General features: G+C 38.0%; 1 protein-coding gene across 1 annotated transcript in view; it reads left to right on the top strand.

Moving 5' to 3' along the window:
- SPON1 (spondin 1) overlaps positions 1–20,566 on the top strand; it is a 185,078-nt gene that overhangs the window by 18,227 nt on the left and 146,285 nt on the right. Inside the window, exon 3 of the mRNA XM_041423291.1 lies at positions 15,975–16,108. Within this exon, the coding sequence (XP_041279225.1) occupies positions 15,975–16,108 (134 nt within the window). The remainder of the gene's footprint in view (positions 1–15,974; positions 16,109–20,566) is intronic.

Below are 20,566 nucleotides of genomic sequence, written 5' to 3'. Positions count from 1 at the left end.
TAGGAAAATTAACTTCCTATTTTATATGATTACATGAGGAATGCCTTCTGGAAGCTTCAGGGAGGTATTTTAAATGGTTGCTAAGGCAGCAGCTTGCCTCTTATTGCTGTCCTTTCGCTCTGTCCTTACTCTCTTTACTGTGGGAACCCCACATGTAGGAGTAAATGAAAAACCTCCACTCAGTAAATCACCCACCACCCCCCCACTAATCCTTCCTGTTAAGCAAATCTGCCCACACATTGTGGTAAATCCCAGATTAAGATAATCATAAATGTTTTCTGTATTAGCTGCAGTGAGGTTTTTGACTGTGCAAAGTTTCTTGGCTTCCTTTAGAATCTTTCAGTAACCTAGTTTTGTTGTCCATAAAGATTATACAAAGTGTTTGTATGAATTAGAAATTAGAATTGGGTTATGATATATTTATATAATGGCCTTATATAATGGCCTTAGCTTCAATACCATGTGTTCCAGACAATAATTTCTTAGACATTGTGTAAGATTTCCCCAAAAGATGAAAAAGACCCATATGGTAGCTTCTCAAAACTCTCTCTTTTTGTTTTTTTTTTTTTTTTTTTTTCCTTTTAGTTCATCTGATGTTCCACTGATTACTTTACTTGCAGAATGAATTAAACCCACGTTCTGAACAGCCAGCTTTGTGTGTGGTGCAGATGTTATTCAACTGGCAGCTTTCACAGGAAGAACATTGTGTACATGGCAGTGTGTTCTTAGGCTTCTGAACCCATTTGCACTCTCTCTGCTGACTATGAGAGAGATTTGGGATTTCCTCTTGGGAGGAGCAAACCTGATACAACCTGTGGAAAAGCTGGTCCTGGAGTTTCACCATTTCTGGTCATGTTTTTAATAACTATACACATCACGTCCCGTAAAAACTTGGGATATGCCTGAGCCTTATAAGCTAAACTTATATAAATATGGAAAGGAATACTGCAGGATTAAAAACATGATGAACATATAAAGGCAGATAAAATGCTAAGCTCATTAAGATACTTGAAAAATTCTCTTGAATTTTGAGGAATCCTAGCTAAATATTTTCCCAGTTAAATTTACTTAGTCTTGTCCTAATGATTTTCCCTTGTCAGTGCTCCACATTTGCATATTTATGGATATAATACAGCTCTCAAATGTTATTTTATATTGTCTTTCTGATTAAGACTTCAAAGTTTTTTACATGAACTAAATTCCATAACCATTTTTCTTCCTGGAATGTGAATTTATGATATCCATTTTGCAGAAGATGAAGTATTGAAGGAACTTGCTCAAGATTACATATCACACTTGAGCCATGAATAAACTTCAGGGGTTCTGCTCTTCACAGGCAGTGTTCACCTCCCAAGTCAGGAATGTTTCAATAATCATCCCTCTCCCTGAATATAACTATTGTCCATGCATAAAATAACAAATGTTTGTTAAACGTGTAACCTTCAAATCATGAATGTGAAATATAATATAGAGATTTTTAAAATAGGGGAGCACTGTCTAATTTGATATATTTGGGGTAGGAACTGTAAAAACTATTCCAATAATGATAGCTGTTGTCCTGGTATGTATCAAAAAGATAAGCAAATCTTTTCTACAGGATTAAAGTGATGAAACCCCTCCAAATACTCTCTTAGCACTCTAGGCTTAGTCACTTAAACAAGTAAATGTGTTTGGATTCATACTATGTTTTAGCTCTTCCTGTTGTTTGGCACAGAATCAGAAACAGCAACGTTTACATGTATTTTGGATCACTAAACTGGATGGTGTAATGCCAACTGTGCTTTGTTTAACATGGAAGTGTTTTTTTTTTTTTTAAGTGAAAATAAGAAATAATAAGAATCTCATCTAATTAAATATGATTCCTTGCCTTTAATTTTAATACTTCTCTAATTAGTTCATATTCTGGAGATTAGCTGTCATTTATCAAGGGTTGGTATCTCCTGCTAATTAATTTTTCTTTTAGATGCGTTTGAGTTTCTGACCATCACAGGAGCTGTTTTTCCCTTTCTGAACCAGGTTTTGTTTTTATCCTTTTTGCTCAAGTTGTTTTACAGTTGCATTCCTTATAGAATTATTTTCTCAAGTACCTGTGCAAAGTGTGTATGAATAGTCTCAAAAGATGGAAAAGCACAGAAAAAGAACAGATCCAGGGTGCTGACTTTGAGCTTTATACAGCTTTTCATTGAAATTTATTGAGAATAATTCAGAATAATATTGAGCCTATCAAATGCCTCTGAACAAACACTGGTGTGATTGATCATCCCTAACACCTGAGACTGATTTCCTGCATCACCAAAATTCAGCTTTAGGAGTGAGAGATGGCTTCAGACTCCTCATGACTTAGAGCTGACCTTAGAGCAGGGCAATATTCAGTTTCTGCAATGAAAATACGAGTTATTTCTTGCTCTTCCATATTCATGTGCTGCAGATGCTTAGATAGATGGGTTAAATTGTTCCTGCCCCTTATGGTGAAATTCTCAGATAAAAATTTTCACAGTTACACACTTCAGATCCTCACATAGGAGTCAAGAAGAAAGGGACAGCTGTTTATATTCCTACACAGCAACACTTCATCTTTTTGAGAAGGTGGTTTTGTCTGGACTCATATTTGGTGCTGCACTGTGTAAGTGTTTTGGAGAGTGAGAAAATGAAGTAATCTGGCTGAAAGAAGCTTTGTTCCAGGTTGGAAAAACTACCTGTAGCAGATCAAATATAGGAAAAAAAGACAAGGAACTGCAAAGATACAATGTGTAATGCAGATGAAAAATGAGAGCAGAAATTCATTGAATGCCTACTTCAGAAAATCATGCAGCAGTGTAGGTTGTAAGGGACCTTGAAAGAGCATCTGATCCAACCATTCATGTGAAAAGGAGTCTGGATTAATTTATTTTGACCCTTGTCCAGGCACTTGAAAACCTCCAGAGATGGAGGCTCTACCATGTTCCTGTGGAGGCTGTTCAATTTATTGATTATTCTCACTGTGAATTTTTTTTTTCTAGAATCATGGAAGATGCTGAGTTGCAAGGGGCTCCCAAAAAAGAATTTATTTACCACCCTCTCAGTCTATAATTACATATATTGAATTTCCACTCATCCTAATGAGATTTCAAATAAAACAACTTTATAATCTGGAAAAACATAATCATCAGAATTAAATCCCTTTGAGATTGAGATAAATTTGTGGGTTTTTCTAATTTGTTGTTGTTGTTGTTGCCATTTGTATGATGAGAGTACAATTTTTTAATTGGGAAGTCTATTCACAACCACGAAATTGACACACATAAAGAAAACTGTTATTTCAAAACAAAAAGTGCCAAACAGCAGGAGCTGAAAACTTAGTCTGATGCTTTTATATAAGGCTCCTCTGGAGCTTCAGTAATCAGCTGTCCCTTATGCAGCTTGTCTTGGAAATTCATTTAGAACATGTAAAAATTGTCAGAAGCAGATTTAACAAAATCACTGCCTTTTATTATTTGGTTTTAAAAAATTGTTTTATGCCAAGGTCTTGACAAAATTCATGGCCCATGTGTAATATAGAAATACCAGTAAGTGAACATTTCATTCAGTGTATGGCCCTGAGATTAGCTCTGTTATTACAGTGTTGATCTGTGTGGAAGTAGAATTTGAGACACTGCCATTTCATTTTACAGCTCTGTTTTTAGAATAGTTCAATTTGCAGAGAGATTAAGAATTTTATTAGAAACCTTTACCAAATTTCCTTGTTATCCTACTTTTTTCAGAATCCCTTTTTACTTGATTATTTCCTCAAGAAGATCTTAGACCATGGGGAAATACACTGCTGCATTGAAGAAAATAGGAAACCTCCTTGGGAAAAAAAACTACAAAAAGCTCTGAAATCAAACAAAGCCACTGACACACAACCTCACACGCAGGCTCATGCAACCACCGAAGCTTTCAGTTATTTTCCTATTACTCATGTATCTGTTAGGTTCCAATAATGAACTTTTAGTGCAAGACACTGTTCCAAAAATTGTCTAAACCCTGTTTAATGGGAGCTTTTCTTTTAGTCTCAGCACTTAACTGACTTGGACTTTAGTCAGTATTTGAGGAGAGCTTACCAAACTCTTGAAAAAAACCTGTCCTGCCCACAAGAGTCTCCTTTTTGCCAAACTATGCCTTTGCAGTTGTCTGAATGCAGTGTGTCTTTCTGAATTAGAATCCTCACATTCTGCAAGGGAGAAAGCAGAACTTTTTGATTTCTTGGAAACTCTTGGCCTGCAGGTTTAATTTACTCAAGGTAACATGAAATTTGGCTTTATAAAGCAGAAGGCAGGGGAATTGGTGGTGAATAGAGGATATAATCTGTCATGTCCTCTAAAGAAGAGAGCAATTGGAAAAGCTGTGCATTAAGTTCATCAGCATATCAAAAGTACAAGGAGCCAGAGCCTGGATTATTATCTCTTGACTCTGTCTGATGTTCAGGCACACATTCACATGCACACAAAAATCTTGGGGGCTTTACAATTGCTCACAGCTCCTGTCAGTGCTGCCAGAAACCTCTCCTCAGTTCCTGAGGCTCTTCTGCACCAGCAGCATTCCTGACCCGGCAGTGGGTGCGAATTGTTCAGCAAAAGATTTGAGAGCTTTTTTAAGGAGGCAAATGCCTTCTTAAGTTTATCTGCACGAAGCCTGTAGTTCCAGATCACCGGAGTTTCTTCTGTAAATGTGGTTTTAGCAGTGGATTAAGTCTCTCAGAAGTAGATTATGTTCTGAACGCAGTCATCCAAAGGCTGCGAGAATTTGTGTGGCATGGGCTTGAGCTCGGTTGGGATGTATATTTTGGCACTGAGACACTCAGGAGGAGCATGAATTGCACATGTGCCAGAGCTGCTGATGCTTTAAAGCTGCAACACTGAGCAGGACAATAATGCTATTAAAAATATGTATTTTCTGTAATCCTTAAATCCCTTCTTAAGCGAGGAGCTCCAAGTGAGGTAGCTATTCTTGGCACTACAGCCATAGTGCTGAGCAGTGTAATATTTTCTAAAATGAAGGTTAAATGAAAAGCCTGAACAAACTAAGAGACTGAGAAATGCTGATCCAGTAAAATGTGCAGACTCACATTTTACTACGTACTTCAAATGACCTTCATCAATTCTGGTGTTCCTAAGAGCAGAAGAGGCAATTCCTTTGTGCTTTGCTGCCCGCTGTTACACTCTGTTGCAGAGAAGTGTCATCGCTACAATAATGCTGTTATTGATTATATTAGTAAAGAAGCTCCCTCTACCCCTAAGCTCATGTTGCACTTTATACTCCATAAAGTATTAGAAAGTAATTAGAAAGGCCTCCTTTGGCTGGCTATTAATGCTCTGAAAAATGGAAAAGAGAGAATATTTGGGGAGGAAAGCAGTCCCTTATCATCCCTCTGCAGGAAAGGGAGCACCTGACGCACACAGAAAGGTGCTTCCAGTGCTCAAGCTATGTATGTTGTCTGACCAGCCACTATAAATTTTCTTCCTTATCAGATCTTTTATGTGCCTCCTGAAATTTAACATTCCTTTTTCTTTGATTGACTGGTGGTGCAACTACGTTCTTATCTGGGATTTTGTTCCTGAAATAAAAATGGCAGTTCCTGAGTTTTAAATTGAGTTGACAACAAGCCTGGATTTCCTTGCCACAGAAATGTAAATAGGAAGTGCCAATGTGAGCAGAGGACAAGGTCCATGTCTTCTTCTGTGTGAGTCCACAGCAAATATTTCTCTGGCACCCAGATTATTCAGGCATTGCTCATTATGGGGCTAGAGATATTGGTAACATACAACAGCACAAGAAAGATAATCTTATCAAAAGATAAGAGTGTAATTAATTTCAAATGGCAGAGACACCTCATCAGTATCATTTAACACCAACTTTAAGAAAGCTACTGTACTGCAGTAATTAGTCAGTAATGACTCTCCCCAGCCCATGTGGTTTGTTCTGATAGGAGGGTCACGTTTCCTTGACTGCCCTTACCAAGCTTTCTAGAGCTGATAATAAGAATAGCGGATTTAGGATTGGATCATGCTTTCTCTCAAGTATTGTTGCATTATGAACATGAGAGCATCTTTTTTTCCTTATTTAAATTTCTTAACTCTTTGAGTGCTTGAAGCTTATTTTCAGTGTGAACAGAAGTTCTGGACCACTGAATTTAAAATACCTTATTGACTGGCCTTGAATGGTGACTGGAGGTCCTTACTAATGAAATATCTATTAGCCATAGTGGAGGCATGTTCCTTCAAGCATTCATAAATGGAATTTTTGTGCAAAAAAATTCTGTGCATTGACAGAGGCAAGGACACATGGGCTCAGGCAGATAAAGACAGGCGCTGCAGAAATTGACTAAAATCCTGGTACTCGTATGAAAAGTTTCACATTGTTTTGATGAATAAAGAATGTGCTGACAAGGTCTAAATTTGCATTTAGCAAAAATGAAAATGCTGAATTTTGCTCACAGCAATTAGGGAGTCCTTTAGCATTCCACACTCTTGTCCATAAACATAATTCTTCTTTATTCTGCATTCAGTTGTGCCAGATACTGAGCACTCTGCATCAAACTTTTTAATTACCTTAAATTGTATGCTTCGCATAAGACCTGGAAGTTGATTAAGGTTCATATTTCTAAATCTTTGGTTTGTGCTGAGACCAAAAGAATCTGAATGACTTCTTCACCATGTGGATTTGGAAAATGTGTTTGAAATAAGCATGTATTGCTAGAGTTTGGCTTAAATGCATGTGTCCTGGTTTAAGACAACACAGAAGGCCAGGTCTGGGGAGGAAGCTCAGAGCCTGATTTGTCCCTTTTCAAAGAAGGGTGATCAGAAATAAATGCAAAAAGGAGTTCTGTGATTTGTTTTTTGATTGAACATTTTAAAAACATTAGCACTCCTGGAACTGATGCAATTGCAGTCCTGAACTAGCAAGCCAGTGCTAGAAGGAATTCTTAATATTTTGGGGAAACATTTTGGTCCCTTGTCTCCCCAGAAATAAACACCCATATATTAGCCTTTTTAATGGATTATGTAGATTTTCACAATTTTTTGGTGGCAGGAAAGCTTCTCATCCAGATATAATTTCCAGGCTGAAGGAGACATTCAGCACAAATTGGAAAAGGATTCATACCTGGATGGGGAGGAGAAGGTTCAGGTGTCTGAGCCATTAGAACATAGATTGCACCAGAGAGGTTTCTACCCTAAAAGACGCTCTCCACACAGCACCAGTCTCCTTCAGGACAGATTTCACTCAGCCTCTTTTGTTGCTTCCCTCTGCTTTGTCAAATGAGTGTAAAACACTTCACTAGACCAGCAGGGATGAAGCTGGCTCTGTAACTTGAGGGGAAAGTCATCAAAATAAACAGAGCAGAGAGCTGAAGACACATCAGTGCTTTCCATCAGCTGAGTGCCAAGCCAGTGTTTCCCCTTGGTTCAGGACCTGTGTGAGGTAGAACAGCTCAGAAAAGAGACTGGCTGAAGGTGTAAAACCTTTCAGTGACAGTGAACTGTTGTATTTGCAGGGACCCTCGTGGCAGGGAGGAATGATGAATCTGACTTCATGTTCTCAGAAGGCTAATTTATTATTTTATGATACTATATTATATTAAAGAATACTAAACTATACTATACTAAAGAATGCAGAAAGGATACTTACAGAAGGCTAAAAAGATAACAATGAAACTCGTGACTCTCTCCAGAGTCTGACACAGCTTGGCCCTGATTGGCCAAAGAGTGAAAACAGCTCACAGCAGAATCCAATGAAACAATCACCTGTGGGTAAACAATCTCCAAACAGATTCCAAAGGAGCAAAACACAGGAGAAGCAAATGAGATAGTTATTGTTTTACTTTTTTTTCTGAGACTTCTCAGCTTCCCATGAGAAAAATCCTAGGCAAAGGGATTTTTCAGAAAATATGAATGCAACAGCCTAATTCAGAATGGATTTGTGAACTTACACCTTCCATCTCACAAGCAGAGTCTTCAATGCTGGTCCCAGAGCACACTCTCATAGAACGTCTCAGCTTTTTGCAGGATAAATAAGAGAAATAACTAAATAAGTTTTGTCTTCTGATCCCATTGTGCAGCCAAATGAAAATATAACAAATTCTTCACAAACTAAAGATCTTAGTTTTTTGGGGTTTTTTTTCACTGTTTAAATTTCCTTTTAAATTAATCGCGCCACAATCACTGGAAACACTGAAAAAGTGCTCTGATGTAGAAGATGCAGTCCTCAAACTCCAGCAGCTCTGCCAGATTTGGTTTTGTTCTGCTTCCTGGGTTCTATGAGCATCAATGCCCTGAGCTAGGAGATCTTTGATAGAATTTGGCTGTTCTTTCCATGAAAGCGAGACAAAGGCTTGATACACAGGGGGCCACTCCAACTTTATGTCTTCCATGGATTTCCCTGGCTTAAATTCCAGTTGACTCTCTGAGCTACTTTTCCATTTGAGCACTTGGTGCATGACAGAGGCTGAAGGTCTGGAATCTCAGATTTATTCTCTTCCCAAAGAACTCCTGTTTATGAAGCCTGAGAACAACTGGAGGTGTGACAAACTGTTAAGGATAATAAGTAAGTTATCATAGAGCATTTGATATACTGGTTTGAAAAAGGAGCTCAGTGTCTGTATCCCTGCTTCCCAGGCTACTCTGAAGTGGTTTGGGAAGGGTTGCTCAGCAATCCAAGTCACGTCTCACTCCCAGTCGAGGGTTGTGTGCACATTGCCTTGCTTTATATCACTTTCTTTTATGAGGCTGCAAAAGCATTTTGTTCTTTAAACAACTTCCCAAATCTTTTTTTTATCTGTCTAAAAATCAGATTAGAAGGCTCTCTTTAATGTGAGGTAGCTAATTGTGCTACATATATCTGGATACAGGGGTGGGAAATACATTTAGGAATTAACAGCGGTTTTCTCACTTTCCAGAAAAATATGTGTATTATAGACTTGAACAAAACTGTACAGACTGAACAAGAAATATACAAAATCCTCAAACTTTTACTTCTTTCAAGTGATTTTTATCTAAAATTTGTTGATTTCTATACAGTATTCCCTTCAGCAAGCAAAGTTTCTCCCAGCCTAAAGCACTTGAGACATCATCTATCAAAAGCTATTTTTTACCAGATTGGAGTAGTGGCTATTTTTTTGCCAAATAAATAATGTTCACACTGAAATAGTTTGACAACGGAACACTGAGCGTAAATAATGTCCCTGTGGAACTATTCCACACAGAGAAGCCTGCATGGATCTTTGTTGAGGTTTATTGTGGTTATACTCTCATCTGAAATGAGTGTGTTAGTTTTATCATATTGGAAGGACTGTTGGCACTCTGATCTCTCCATTACATGAAAGACAGAAATAAGAAATCTGTAAGAGCCCTAAGTGGCTGTGCTCCATTTTTTTAAATTTTTCAGTATTGGATTTAATTCTCTATAGCTGCTATTTTGGGTTGGCCAGAGGACTGCTCTGACTAATGCTGACTCTGTTCCCAGGGGACTGCTAAGGGTCATCACAGCACAGCCTTCATCAGTGTCCCCATCATCCTCACTGGTTATGAATCTGTTTTAAGGCTGCAGTGGGACAGCTCTGCTTCCTAATCTTGGAACAGAGTTTCGGTAGTAAAATATCTTCATTTTCATTTTACAATCATAAAATTTACTCTTTTTTTCATCTGCTATTTCATGCTTCCTTATTTAAACTATGTTTAGACCATAAAACCCCCTCTCATTTAATAGAAAAGCAAATCCATTTCTTTAGCTACTGCCTGAATATAATGAAAAAAACCTGTAACCCACAAATGAATGTGTTTGAATTGGTCAGCACAGAGTCTGACCTCAGTAAATTTACTCTAAATTTAGGTCTAACTTGATTAAATTGTACATCAAAGTGGGTCAAAATTCCCTTTCCTTTGAACTAAAACTTTCAGTCTTTCCCAGAATCCATACACATAATTTCAAATACTCTAAATCTGCTGTGTGGACTGGACAGCAGACATGGGAATGAAGTTAAGCCATTTGTCATGCAAGGCACAGAATGACTCGTTGCTTTTGTACAGAATGTCACACAGAGTTCCTTTGCACAATTTCCTGGTGCTGGTGCCCCTGGTGCTGTGAGTAATTTGTATGCTCTGGTGCTGGTGCCAGGGTACTCTCTTTGGCAAGAGCCAGCTGGGGCACTTTGGGTCTTTGTGTGCCAAGGTGTGAAAAGCAAGTTCAGTGTTCAAAATAATTCCCAGTTTCTGGTGAGCATTGCTGGAGAGCACTGGATGTGCTAAGAAGCTAGAATATTTGAAAGGATTTCAAAAGATGGTAGAATTTGTAAAGATTTTGTCCTTCCCCTGCTGGAAATTAGTGTTTGCAAATTGCTTTTAAAACATGAAATGAAAGATTTTTCCTTAGTCGGAATAACTACTTAAAGAAAATTATCAATAGAACCCAATGTGATTTCTAGCTATGAGAATAATGACAGCTCTCTGTGCCTGGTATGGTTTCTCTGTTGGAGATGATAAAAATAATGTTATCTGGGAAAAGCTGGATTATCTGCCAGCTTCCCTCCCCAGTAATGCAGTCTGATAAAGTCAATTTACCAAACTGTCTTCATAGAGATGTTAGTGTTGTAGTCAAGGGGGAAACTTGATGGGAAACAAGGATGGAACTTTGCACCTTCAGTCCCCTCTTAGTGACTACTTAGATGAAAACTGCCTCAACTCACAACAGCCTGTGCTCATTCATCTCTCGAGTTGTACTGACAGCATCAACTCAATTGGCTATTTTAATTTTACAAGCATAAGCCTTCAGTGCAAGCTTTATAATTCAGCATGTTAGAACTTTAAGTTAACTAAGAGTGGTTCTGAAGCAAGAAAAATATACAGTATAGCATTTTACATTTACTAAATCCTGTCAAGCTGCTGTCACCTCTTTCTGGCAATACACATAATCTCTTTACTCTTTTCATGCATATTAAGGAAAGAGGAAATAGCTATTTTGTTAGCTTCCCATAGCCAGGCTTGGGCAGGAGAACCTGTTTGGTGTGAAAGCTGGTGGTGTGTAGTGCTGCATCTTTACTGCACTTCAGGCTCTCGTCACCCTGAACTGCTTTATTTCTCATTTTGTTTGAGTTACACCTTGAAACAGACCCCGCAGCAGCCCTGCAGACCCTGCCTGCCCTGCGGGAATAAAAGACCTCAGGTTTGTTTGGACTGCAGAGAAAAACACAGCAGATTCTTGATAGCAAAAATATTTTTCCTCAGGTAATGATTACAGAACTAAATTTGATTTCTAATTGCAACGTTGTGAAAGATCTACGTAAAGTTTGTGCTAGAAGTTATCAGAATGTGGTGATAATCTACAGGTGTATTTTAGCAATGCCTTTCTTCAATAAATCTGCACTTTTCTCAGTGCTTCAGAGTAACCCCAACCCTTATCAGAACCAAATCCTAACCCCAACCCTTATCAGACCCTAACCCTTAACAAATCGTAGCCCTAATCCTTATCAGGCAGCCTCAGCCTTGTGATGCACTGCTAAGGATGGCCAGAGAGCCCAGCAGGGCTCAGGGGTTCTGTACAACCTTGAGCCACAGTCTGCACCAAGACTGGCTACTGACACTATATAAAACATCCCAGTTCTGGTTCTTCTGATTCTGAGCACAGACTCTGAGAGAAATGCTGTGTCCTTTAGTAAGACAATGTGGCTGTGTGAAGCACATCCTTGAGGTAGGGTTTTTAAACTGACTTTGTATGTCGTTAATTTTACGTTCTGTATAATAAGCTTTGTACTAGATTAATCCCTAAAGGCCAAATATTATTGCTGTTACATAGACCCAATGTTCTTTTTTATAATTGGAAAGTTTCCTCAAGGAGAAGACAGTTTTGCAACATTAATATTAGCTCTTCCAAGGAAGAAATCTGCCCACAAAGATGCTTATCTTGTGAACTTTTAGCTGTGTTCTTTTTTTTTTTTCTTTCCTGTAATTCCATTGTTCCAGTAGAATGCAGCTGTTTCAGTGAGTGGAAAGTGATGATGTGCCCACAGAACAAGGAATGGTGCTGAAGGTCCTAGCCAGTGGTTCCAGCTAAGGAAGTGGACACAAGCCAGTAGAGGGTTTATGTAACTTCATCTCCTTTTGTACTCAGCACTAATCCCTTTCTTTGTGATGTATGGTATTTTGAAATTTTTTAAACTTTTTTTTTTCAATACTGATATAAATTTAAGGATAGAGAGTATAACTGCGTGGTTTATTTGACTCATAGTTTACAGGAACCAGAAACAGCAAGCTTTGTCAGTCAGCATGAAATGCTCCAATTCTGAGAAAACCAATTTTCCCCTTTCTTTTAAACAACTAAGCAGTTATCCAGTCCTGCTTTTCAGGAACACCAATAACTTGATCTCAACCGCATCAGTTTTTGGAATAAGCAAAGAATGCCTGGAGCTGGTAAATTTTCCCATGTAGTATCCTTACTTTCATGTTTGTAGATTTACCCAAGTCCAGCCAAGTTCTACCTGTTGTGACATTCATTCAAATCCCATTTAACTCCAAAAATCTTGTTCAGGATTTATGCTAGTTTTCCTGAAAGAATAAATTGGTCCAACAATACCCCAATCATAATGGGGAAAAAAAACACCCCAAAATAAACCACCAAAACACACACACACAAAAAAAAAACCCAAAAACCAAAAACCAACCCCAAACAAACAAAAAAACCACCACCCCAGAACCTAACTAGAATATTAAAATCTAATGTCATTTTATTTGAGAATTCAAAAGGAGAACTCACATAGAGATCCCTCCCTCTGAAGGTTCAGATTCTTTTGCCAAGTGTTTATCTTTTGGTTTTAGGATTTTTGTCAAACATGTGGGTAATTTGCTGGCTCATTCTTGAAAATGTAAGGCTTCCCATTACAGATAACCTGGGGTTTAGGAGCTATAATTCTGCAAATGCTATGTTTTAATCTGCGTGCCTTTTCCCTGCCAAATCTTTCCTTCACGCCTATGTGGTCTGATTTGATTCCAGAAAAAAAATCAGGATTGTATTACATGTCTCTTTTTTCCCCCAAAGCTTGCCAGGATGCTATTGCTTTTCTCCTGCATGGGAGTGGAATAATATCATCCACCGCCCTAAAATATCATGTCATTTGCCATCCTGGAGTATAAATCAGGATTCCCTTCTTATCACTCGTAAGAAACTTTTTATAAATAATTGAACCTCCATGGATACAGAAAGAACACAAAAGAACCCCCCCCCCCCCCCCCCCCATCATTTTAACAAATAGATTTGAGATGGTTTATCTGAAATCCTAGAATTTAGAAAATTCTTGTGTTTATTATATATCGTAAAATGATGTTCTTTAATCATCTCAAATCAAGTGGCATTTGGGCCTTTCCAACTAATTTAGGAGTTTTGTACTGCATTCTGTCAATGTCAGGAGCCTTTACTGAGAAAGCTTCTGTCCAATTTTTCTTCAAAGGAATGCTTTTTGGGAGAGATTATGATTTTGTGCTCAGTGTTTTCCAGTAGACACTCATTGCATAAGCCTCCCGCTTTGATGGTTAGTGATGCAGGAAATCGTGATGTAGCCTGGGGGCTCAGCCACTTCCTGTTCTTCCAGGGTTATGGTCTAAAATGCAAACAGAACTTTCGAATTAGTTTATTACAGAAATACTTGAGAAAACTCTTTACTTGCTAATTTGAAGGAATTAGATATGCAATAGAAGTGCAAAAACCATTTCTGTGTTCACTTGCTGCAACTGGAACAAAGATGTGCTTCAATGTAATGGCTGTCTAAAATCCAAGCACATATTTCAGCTTCTGCTTTTGCAGGCACGTCGTAAATTTGGCTTGTAATAACTACTCACAACTCCTTCCTTTGGTTGTTGGATTTGGTTTTGGGGTTCCTTGCGATTCCATTCACTGTTGGGGAAAAAGCAGGATGGGTTCAACTGGAATAAGAATTTATTTGACATGCAAATGCACATGGGTAGGTCTACAGTGATGACTGCTGGAAGAATGAACTTTAGGTCTTGTTAACTGAAAATAGTGGATTTATACTTGGAGAGCACCAGTTCATTTCAGTTAGGCTTCTCAAGAAACATTCATTGGTGGAACATGTGCCAGGCAAGATCTCAACCAGATTGGGAACAAGTTTCATTGGTCATTGTGGAATAGCTTGTATCTGATCAGTCCTATTCATACTTATGTGTAATTACATAATCTTGACCTGGATTTAACATATTCTTAAAGTTTTTACCCAAGACTTTGCATCTGGCATGGGAGCCAGTGTAATTTGTACAGTAATTTGTAATATTTCCATTTTTTAGAAAAGCTGTTCTTTTAAAGAATATTCTGATGACCTCCTAAGAGCCTTTTCAATGGGAATTACCATGCTTTTGTATAACGTGCAATAGTGTTTTATTGTGTATGAGATGGTATAAAATCACTCATTCTTCTCTCAGAGCTGCCACCAAAATTGGGTTTTGATTGCGAATGCATTGCTGTGAGATAGGGATAAAAGGTCAATTGATATGGTCCTGGAATAATTGAGACAACCTTTCTGAGAGATGAGTAGGGAGTTTTATTTCTTTATTTCACTGATGCAGGAAAAAGGCAGATGGAATAAGTACAGTTGGTGGCCAAAACGGAATTGTTGGTCCGGGATTTCTTGGTGCTCCACTTACACATATTAAATTGTATCCAGCAGAAGTAGAAACTCTGCAGTCAGCTTAAGTCTCCACTGGATCCCACACTTCCCACTGCTTCCTGTTAATTAAAACCCTGCAAATGTGCACATTGTGTTTGCTTATTGATTCTACAAAGTGTTCAAAAACTTGAGGCGTACTAATGGCTTTAAATTTAAAACTCATTAGCCACTGCCCTATTGACCAGCTAAAGAGAGTTTCTCAGCGCTCCTCTGGGCCAGCACCACTTCATTCTGCCATGGAAATACAGAAATGTTTGTTGGCTTAGCTAAAAATGTTTGGGAATGCTGGCAGTATCCTTGGGTGAGATAGCAAGGATGCCCTCTTACTAAAGCAGATCTGGCCCAATTAAAGATATTGCCTCTCTTTTTTTAGAATGCAAAGGAGTATTTTTTTTTTTTTGTCAAAACACTTGTTTAATCTTACGTTTGCTGCCAGAAGATTGGATTCTTTTTTACAGTTTAATTGGAAAAATTGTATGGTTTTTTGTGTGTGTGGTGTTAGAACCAGGATTCTGAAAAGCCCCTTCAGAGCTCAATCTTGCCATAAATTGATAAATACAACTTTTTTCTCAAAATTGTAAGGTTTGCAATTCATTTTCTGAATGCTGACCCAATGTTTTGTGAATTGTGGCTTCATCAAATGAAACAGGACCACTGAGCATTTTGAAGAGAAATTTTGCAATATCAGTGCATTGTCTGTTTCCAGAAAAAACTTAACAGTTTCTATGAAATGTCTTTGAGATCTGATGAACAGAAGGTTTAAAGTACAATCCATGAAACACATATGCAGTGAGAAAGCTATTTTGACATGACACCTTTGAGTAAAATCCTTGGAACACCAGTTCCAAATCTGCCTCTCTGGCTTTTGACTTGTACCATTTTAACTTTTCTGTTAACCATCAATCAATCAAAAAAGCAAAAATAGCTGCAGTTTGGACTAAATAATGGACTCTCAATCATCTGAAATTATTAATATTTTATTATTTTCAGTTCATTAATATTTACAGAGAGCTAGAGTAATCAGGATCCACAAAAAAAGGTTATTTCCAACGGTGCTTCAAAAGGTCTGAATTCTCTTTACCCAGAGCTGACTTATTCTTCTGTCTTTATTTTGTGAGCTTTCGGTCTTCAATTCAGTCTGCATGTTCTCCATAAATTCTCAGAAGTAGTGCTGAGCTAAGCAGAATTATAAATATTCCACTCAAAGAGAACATGAACTGACAAAACACACATGAAAGGCGTTGGCCATGCACGTCCTTATCTTTTTCCTGTTCCTCTCCTTATGTTTCCCTAGATCATAGATGAAGAAGAAACCCAGTTCATGAGCAATTGTCCTGTTGCTGTGACTGAGAGCACACCCAGAAGGAGGACACGCATCCAGGTGTTTTGGACAGCTCCTCCCGCCGGGACAGGCTGTGTCATCCTCAAGTAAGTGTTTTAAGGCATATCAAGGTAAAATTCAGTTAATAAATTGAATATTTATTGGAAACAATGGAGTTCTTAATTATTTTTTCTCTTTGGACACGTTTTACTAAGTTTAGTTCTACTTGCAGAGTGAAACATTAGCAATTTAAAGCCTAAATATATTGTATTTGCAGGGTGACTCGTGGCAGGAAGGAATGATGACTCTTACTCCGTGTTCTCAGAAGGCTATTTTATTATTTTATGATACTATATTATATTAAAGAATAGTGTACTATACTACACTAAAGAATACTACACTAAGAAAGGATACTTACAGAAGGCTAAAAAGATAATAATGAAACTCGTGACTCTCTCCAGAGTCCAACACAGCTTGGCACTGATTGGCCAAAGAGTGAAAACAGCTCACAGCAGAATCCAATGAAACAATCACCTGTGGGTAAACAATCTCCAAACACATTCCAAAGGAGCAAAACACAGGAGAAGCAAATGAGATAATTATTGTTTTCCTTTTCTCTGAGGCTTCTCAGCTTCCCAGGAGAAAAATCCTGGGTGAAGGGATTTTTCAGAAAATATGAATGTGACACCTAAATATTCAAAAGAACCCCAAGCCTTCAATAACCATTGAGTCAGCAACTTTAATTGAGCTTATTAGCCTTTAGTTTCACATTAAAAAATATAAAAATTTTTAAGATCAAAATTGCCTTCCTCTGATGGGTAAAAAACATGCTCTTTGTTGAGATGAATAATAAAAACGTTCTGCAAAGTCATGATTGTCTAAACAGACTTTTATCAGAAAAAAACAGATCTATTTGTTTAGAGGTGAGTTCTTTCGTTTTAGACCTAGTGATCATTTACTGATATTTTGCTATTATTACACACTCTTATGTGGAATCATGCTATTCAAGTAGTAAATAAAGATAAATCTATGTATGCTCACTTTGATTTAGGGTTGCTCATTGGCCTGCAGAACTAGAGCGCCAGAGAAATACTGTCCTGTCTCTTAGGACTTTGTTTGCTGTATTTAATTGGACAGATTGGTCAAACATTCATGGGCCATTGGGATTTCTTTGCTTGTTTTGAATCCATGTCTGGCAGAAGCCTTACAAATTGCTAAGATGTGCCGTGCGGCAGACCAAAGTATTTCAAAGAATCTTTTCAGTGCTGGGCATAGTGACTTTTAGGCTTTTAAGGAAATGGTGTCACAAACAAAGGTTGTGCTGAAGATAGTTCAGACCTATTCAGGAAAATGTTTTATTAGAATTGCAACTGATTTCTGGACAGGCTGTGAAATTGCCACCAGCAAAAGTTGTCTGTGGCTGTTTTCCTTTCACCCCGTGCTTCACTTCTCCTCCTGCTGATGGGCACGAGAAAATCACCGTCCTCTTCCACATCTCTGAGGGTTCTCTAGTCTCAACTCTGGCTGTGGAACAGTCTCAGATCTGTGGCAGTGTGCTTTTACTTGCTGCTTCTTAGTTTCAGTGTGATAATATTAAGAATCCTCTGTTTAGTGTGTACTAAAGCAGCTCAAGAATACACTTATTTTCTTAAGCTCAGTACAGACAAGTGTACATTAGGCTGTAATAAAACCTGGAAATAACTTCCGTTATGTTTAGAGATGGAATTTTTTGAGTGTTCCTTTGGCAATCTAGAAGATTCCTTGAGTGTTCCTGAGCTTTTTATCAGTAAAGCTTCTTGGTCTTCCCCCCAGGACTGACCCCCTCTTAGCTGCATAACCAATATTGCTTGAGGCACTTACTATTTAAGTAAATTAATAATAATGTGATGATGCTTTATATGGCTTTTTAAAGCGACAAGATTTAAAGTTTAATCCACTAATGATATTCAACAACAGAAGTTGATGAATTTATTTTTTTTCATTACTATCCTAAATAGAATTACCATTACCAAAAAAACCCCAACAACCTAAGATCTGTATTTTTCTTGCTGAAACTTAAGACAACTGTGGCTGAAGTCAGTTCAGGTCTTGTCAGAGAAGGAATGCAGTAAAGTACCACCAACTGCAGGATCTTGATAAGCGTTTCTTCTCTCTCCTTGCTGCTAGTCAGGTCATGCTGGATGTTCAACTAAACTATATTATACTAAAGAATGCAGAAAGGATACTTACAGAAGGCTATTTTTTTTTCTGTGAAGTACTCGAATTCTTGCAGAAAAGTCATGACAGGCTACAAAATGTAACAGTCAGAGCTGCAGTTCTGATGTCCTGCACATGGAAGTAGGAAATTGCCACTGCCTCAAAGAGTGTGCAGAGGGAACCAGTGGACACAACCTTCTCAGGCTGCTGGATGTGCATCAGTGAAGACTGAAACACTGGAGTGCCAGTGAAGAGCTAGATTAGCTGACTGGTACCAGCCCCCATAGCCCATTGGGGAAAACAAAAGAGCAGCTTGGAAATGCAGGCTCCAGGAAAAGGAAAAATTTTGGTGTTATGACCACCTATTTACAGAGTGCTGTGGGTGCCTTTGGTGTGTGTGTGCTGCTGAAAAGTGAAAGGAAGTTGTTGAGTATCTTTCAGGAAAAACTGAATAAGAAATAGGAGCTTCCTCCTGATGAATGTTGTGTTGCCCTCAGAAGGTAAGGAACAGCTCCATGCCCAGGACTGTTTAAAGAAAGAATGACCATTATTGAGAGTGGCTGATGCCAGAAATGAACCTCATCATGTGTGTGGCATTTGTTTGTGCTGCACTGCAGCCCTCCATGGGCCCATGCATAACAATCACTCCTGGCATCAACAACATTTACATTTTCTCTTTTGCATGTAAAGATTTGATGGCATCTGAATTAGAGTTTGTAGCCAGCCTTCTTCACAAACCTTCTTTATGGTCTGCTCCCATGGAATAGAATGGAAATTTTGGAAATGATTTGGAAATAATTATTGGAACATTAGCATTAGAAATAATTACTTTTTAATTATTCTAGATGATAAAAGAAAAAATTAAGAGTTAAGTCCAAACTCATAATGGAAAAATTCTGAAGCCTTGAACTTTAAGGGAAACAAACCCTCTGTAATTTTCTTTCTTCTGTATGTGATGGGAGTGAAAATATTTTTTAAATTGTCAATACATACCTGTTTCAATCCTTGCAGACTATGATAACTTTGTTTTAGAATTTCCAAAATAGAATGGCAGCATTTTGGAGCATGTTCTGGATCACGAGGATTTACTTTTTCCCTATGCTCTGATCTGCTGACTTCAATATATTGAAAAGTTAAACATAGTCACAAATTAAATGTAACTGATCCATAAAAACTTATTACAGTTTAAGTGCCAAATAATGCCTTTTTTTTTTTTTTTTTTTTTTTTTTTAGTGGTATAACTAAGTAGAGAGTAGCTTTTTCCAGGAAGCTTTTCCTGAACTAGTAGTGAGGTTTGGGAACAGCTGTTCTTCTGCAATGTGTGTGTGGAGTCTGGTAGCTTTGGTGCAAAGACTTGCTCAGATCTGGGTGGTACCTCCCCAGTGCTTTCTAGGCATAGTGCATGTGGTCAGTGTGGCTGTGACAAGCACAAAATGACACAGACAAATGGGAACCTGTAGCTGTAGGGTTCAGTAAGGGATCCTAAATAATTTCACATGTGCACACCTGTAACTGTAATGCTAAATTTCTGGGTGACAGCAAAATTCAAAGTTTAGTGGAAAAAACACATTTGAATTTGACTTATTGTCGCTACCTTGTTTTCTAAAACATCTCTTTCTGTGTGAAGATTTAGAATTGTGAGGAGAAAAAGAGGAAAATGGATTAACATATGATATTATAGTGTAATTGTTTAGTTGAGAATAATTAATGCATTTTTTTCATTCCCAACAAGAGATGACAGTGAAATACCCTAAAGGTTTGAATCCTTCTGGACTCTGCTGAAACTGAAAGCACTCAATGTGCTTTTGGGATGCAAAAATAGCTCAGGCTGTATTTATCCACACACTTAGGCCTGTGCTTGAGTCTCACTGAAGATAAAAGATAAAAGACTTATTTTACACACTGCTTGGGAGACCCTCGAGCTTTGAGCCCTCTTTCTTATTTGTCTACTTGGACTGTCCAAGTTGTCATGCTGTGCACAGCCTACTTGTTTCCATGTTCACAGTGCAAATTTCCATGTTCATAGTGCAGCCTCTTTCTCTCCCTTATTTTTTTCCCCTTGTTTCTCGTGATTGATTGCACATCAACATGTCACTCGTCAAGATGGGAGGGCCAGGTTATTCCTACATCTTCTGATAAAAGTTTCTGGTTTAAACTTCACTTACTAAGTTTCTGAGCTCTTCAGAATGCATTTGCTTTCTAGGATCTTTGAAAACCTACTGTTAAAACTTTCTTGAGAAAAGTTTATGTCTGTTTTTGCTATGTGCAATTATACAGAAAGTAATTACATAAACGCTAGAGTAGTGGCAGAGCCTAGTGGTGTTTGTATCATCACATGGAAGTAGAGAAATTTTCAGGGTTTTGAACCC

Source organism: Onychostruthus taczanowskii, unplaced genomic scaffold (assembly GCF_017590055.1).
Source record: "Onychostruthus taczanowskii isolate IOZ18803 unplaced genomic scaffold, ASM1759005v1 scaffold76, whole genome shotgun sequence".
Taxonomy (NCBI): Eukaryota; Metazoa; Chordata; class Aves; order Passeriformes; family Passeridae; genus Onychostruthus; species Onychostruthus taczanowskii.
This window is presented reverse-complemented; position numbering and strand designations above follow the sequence as displayed.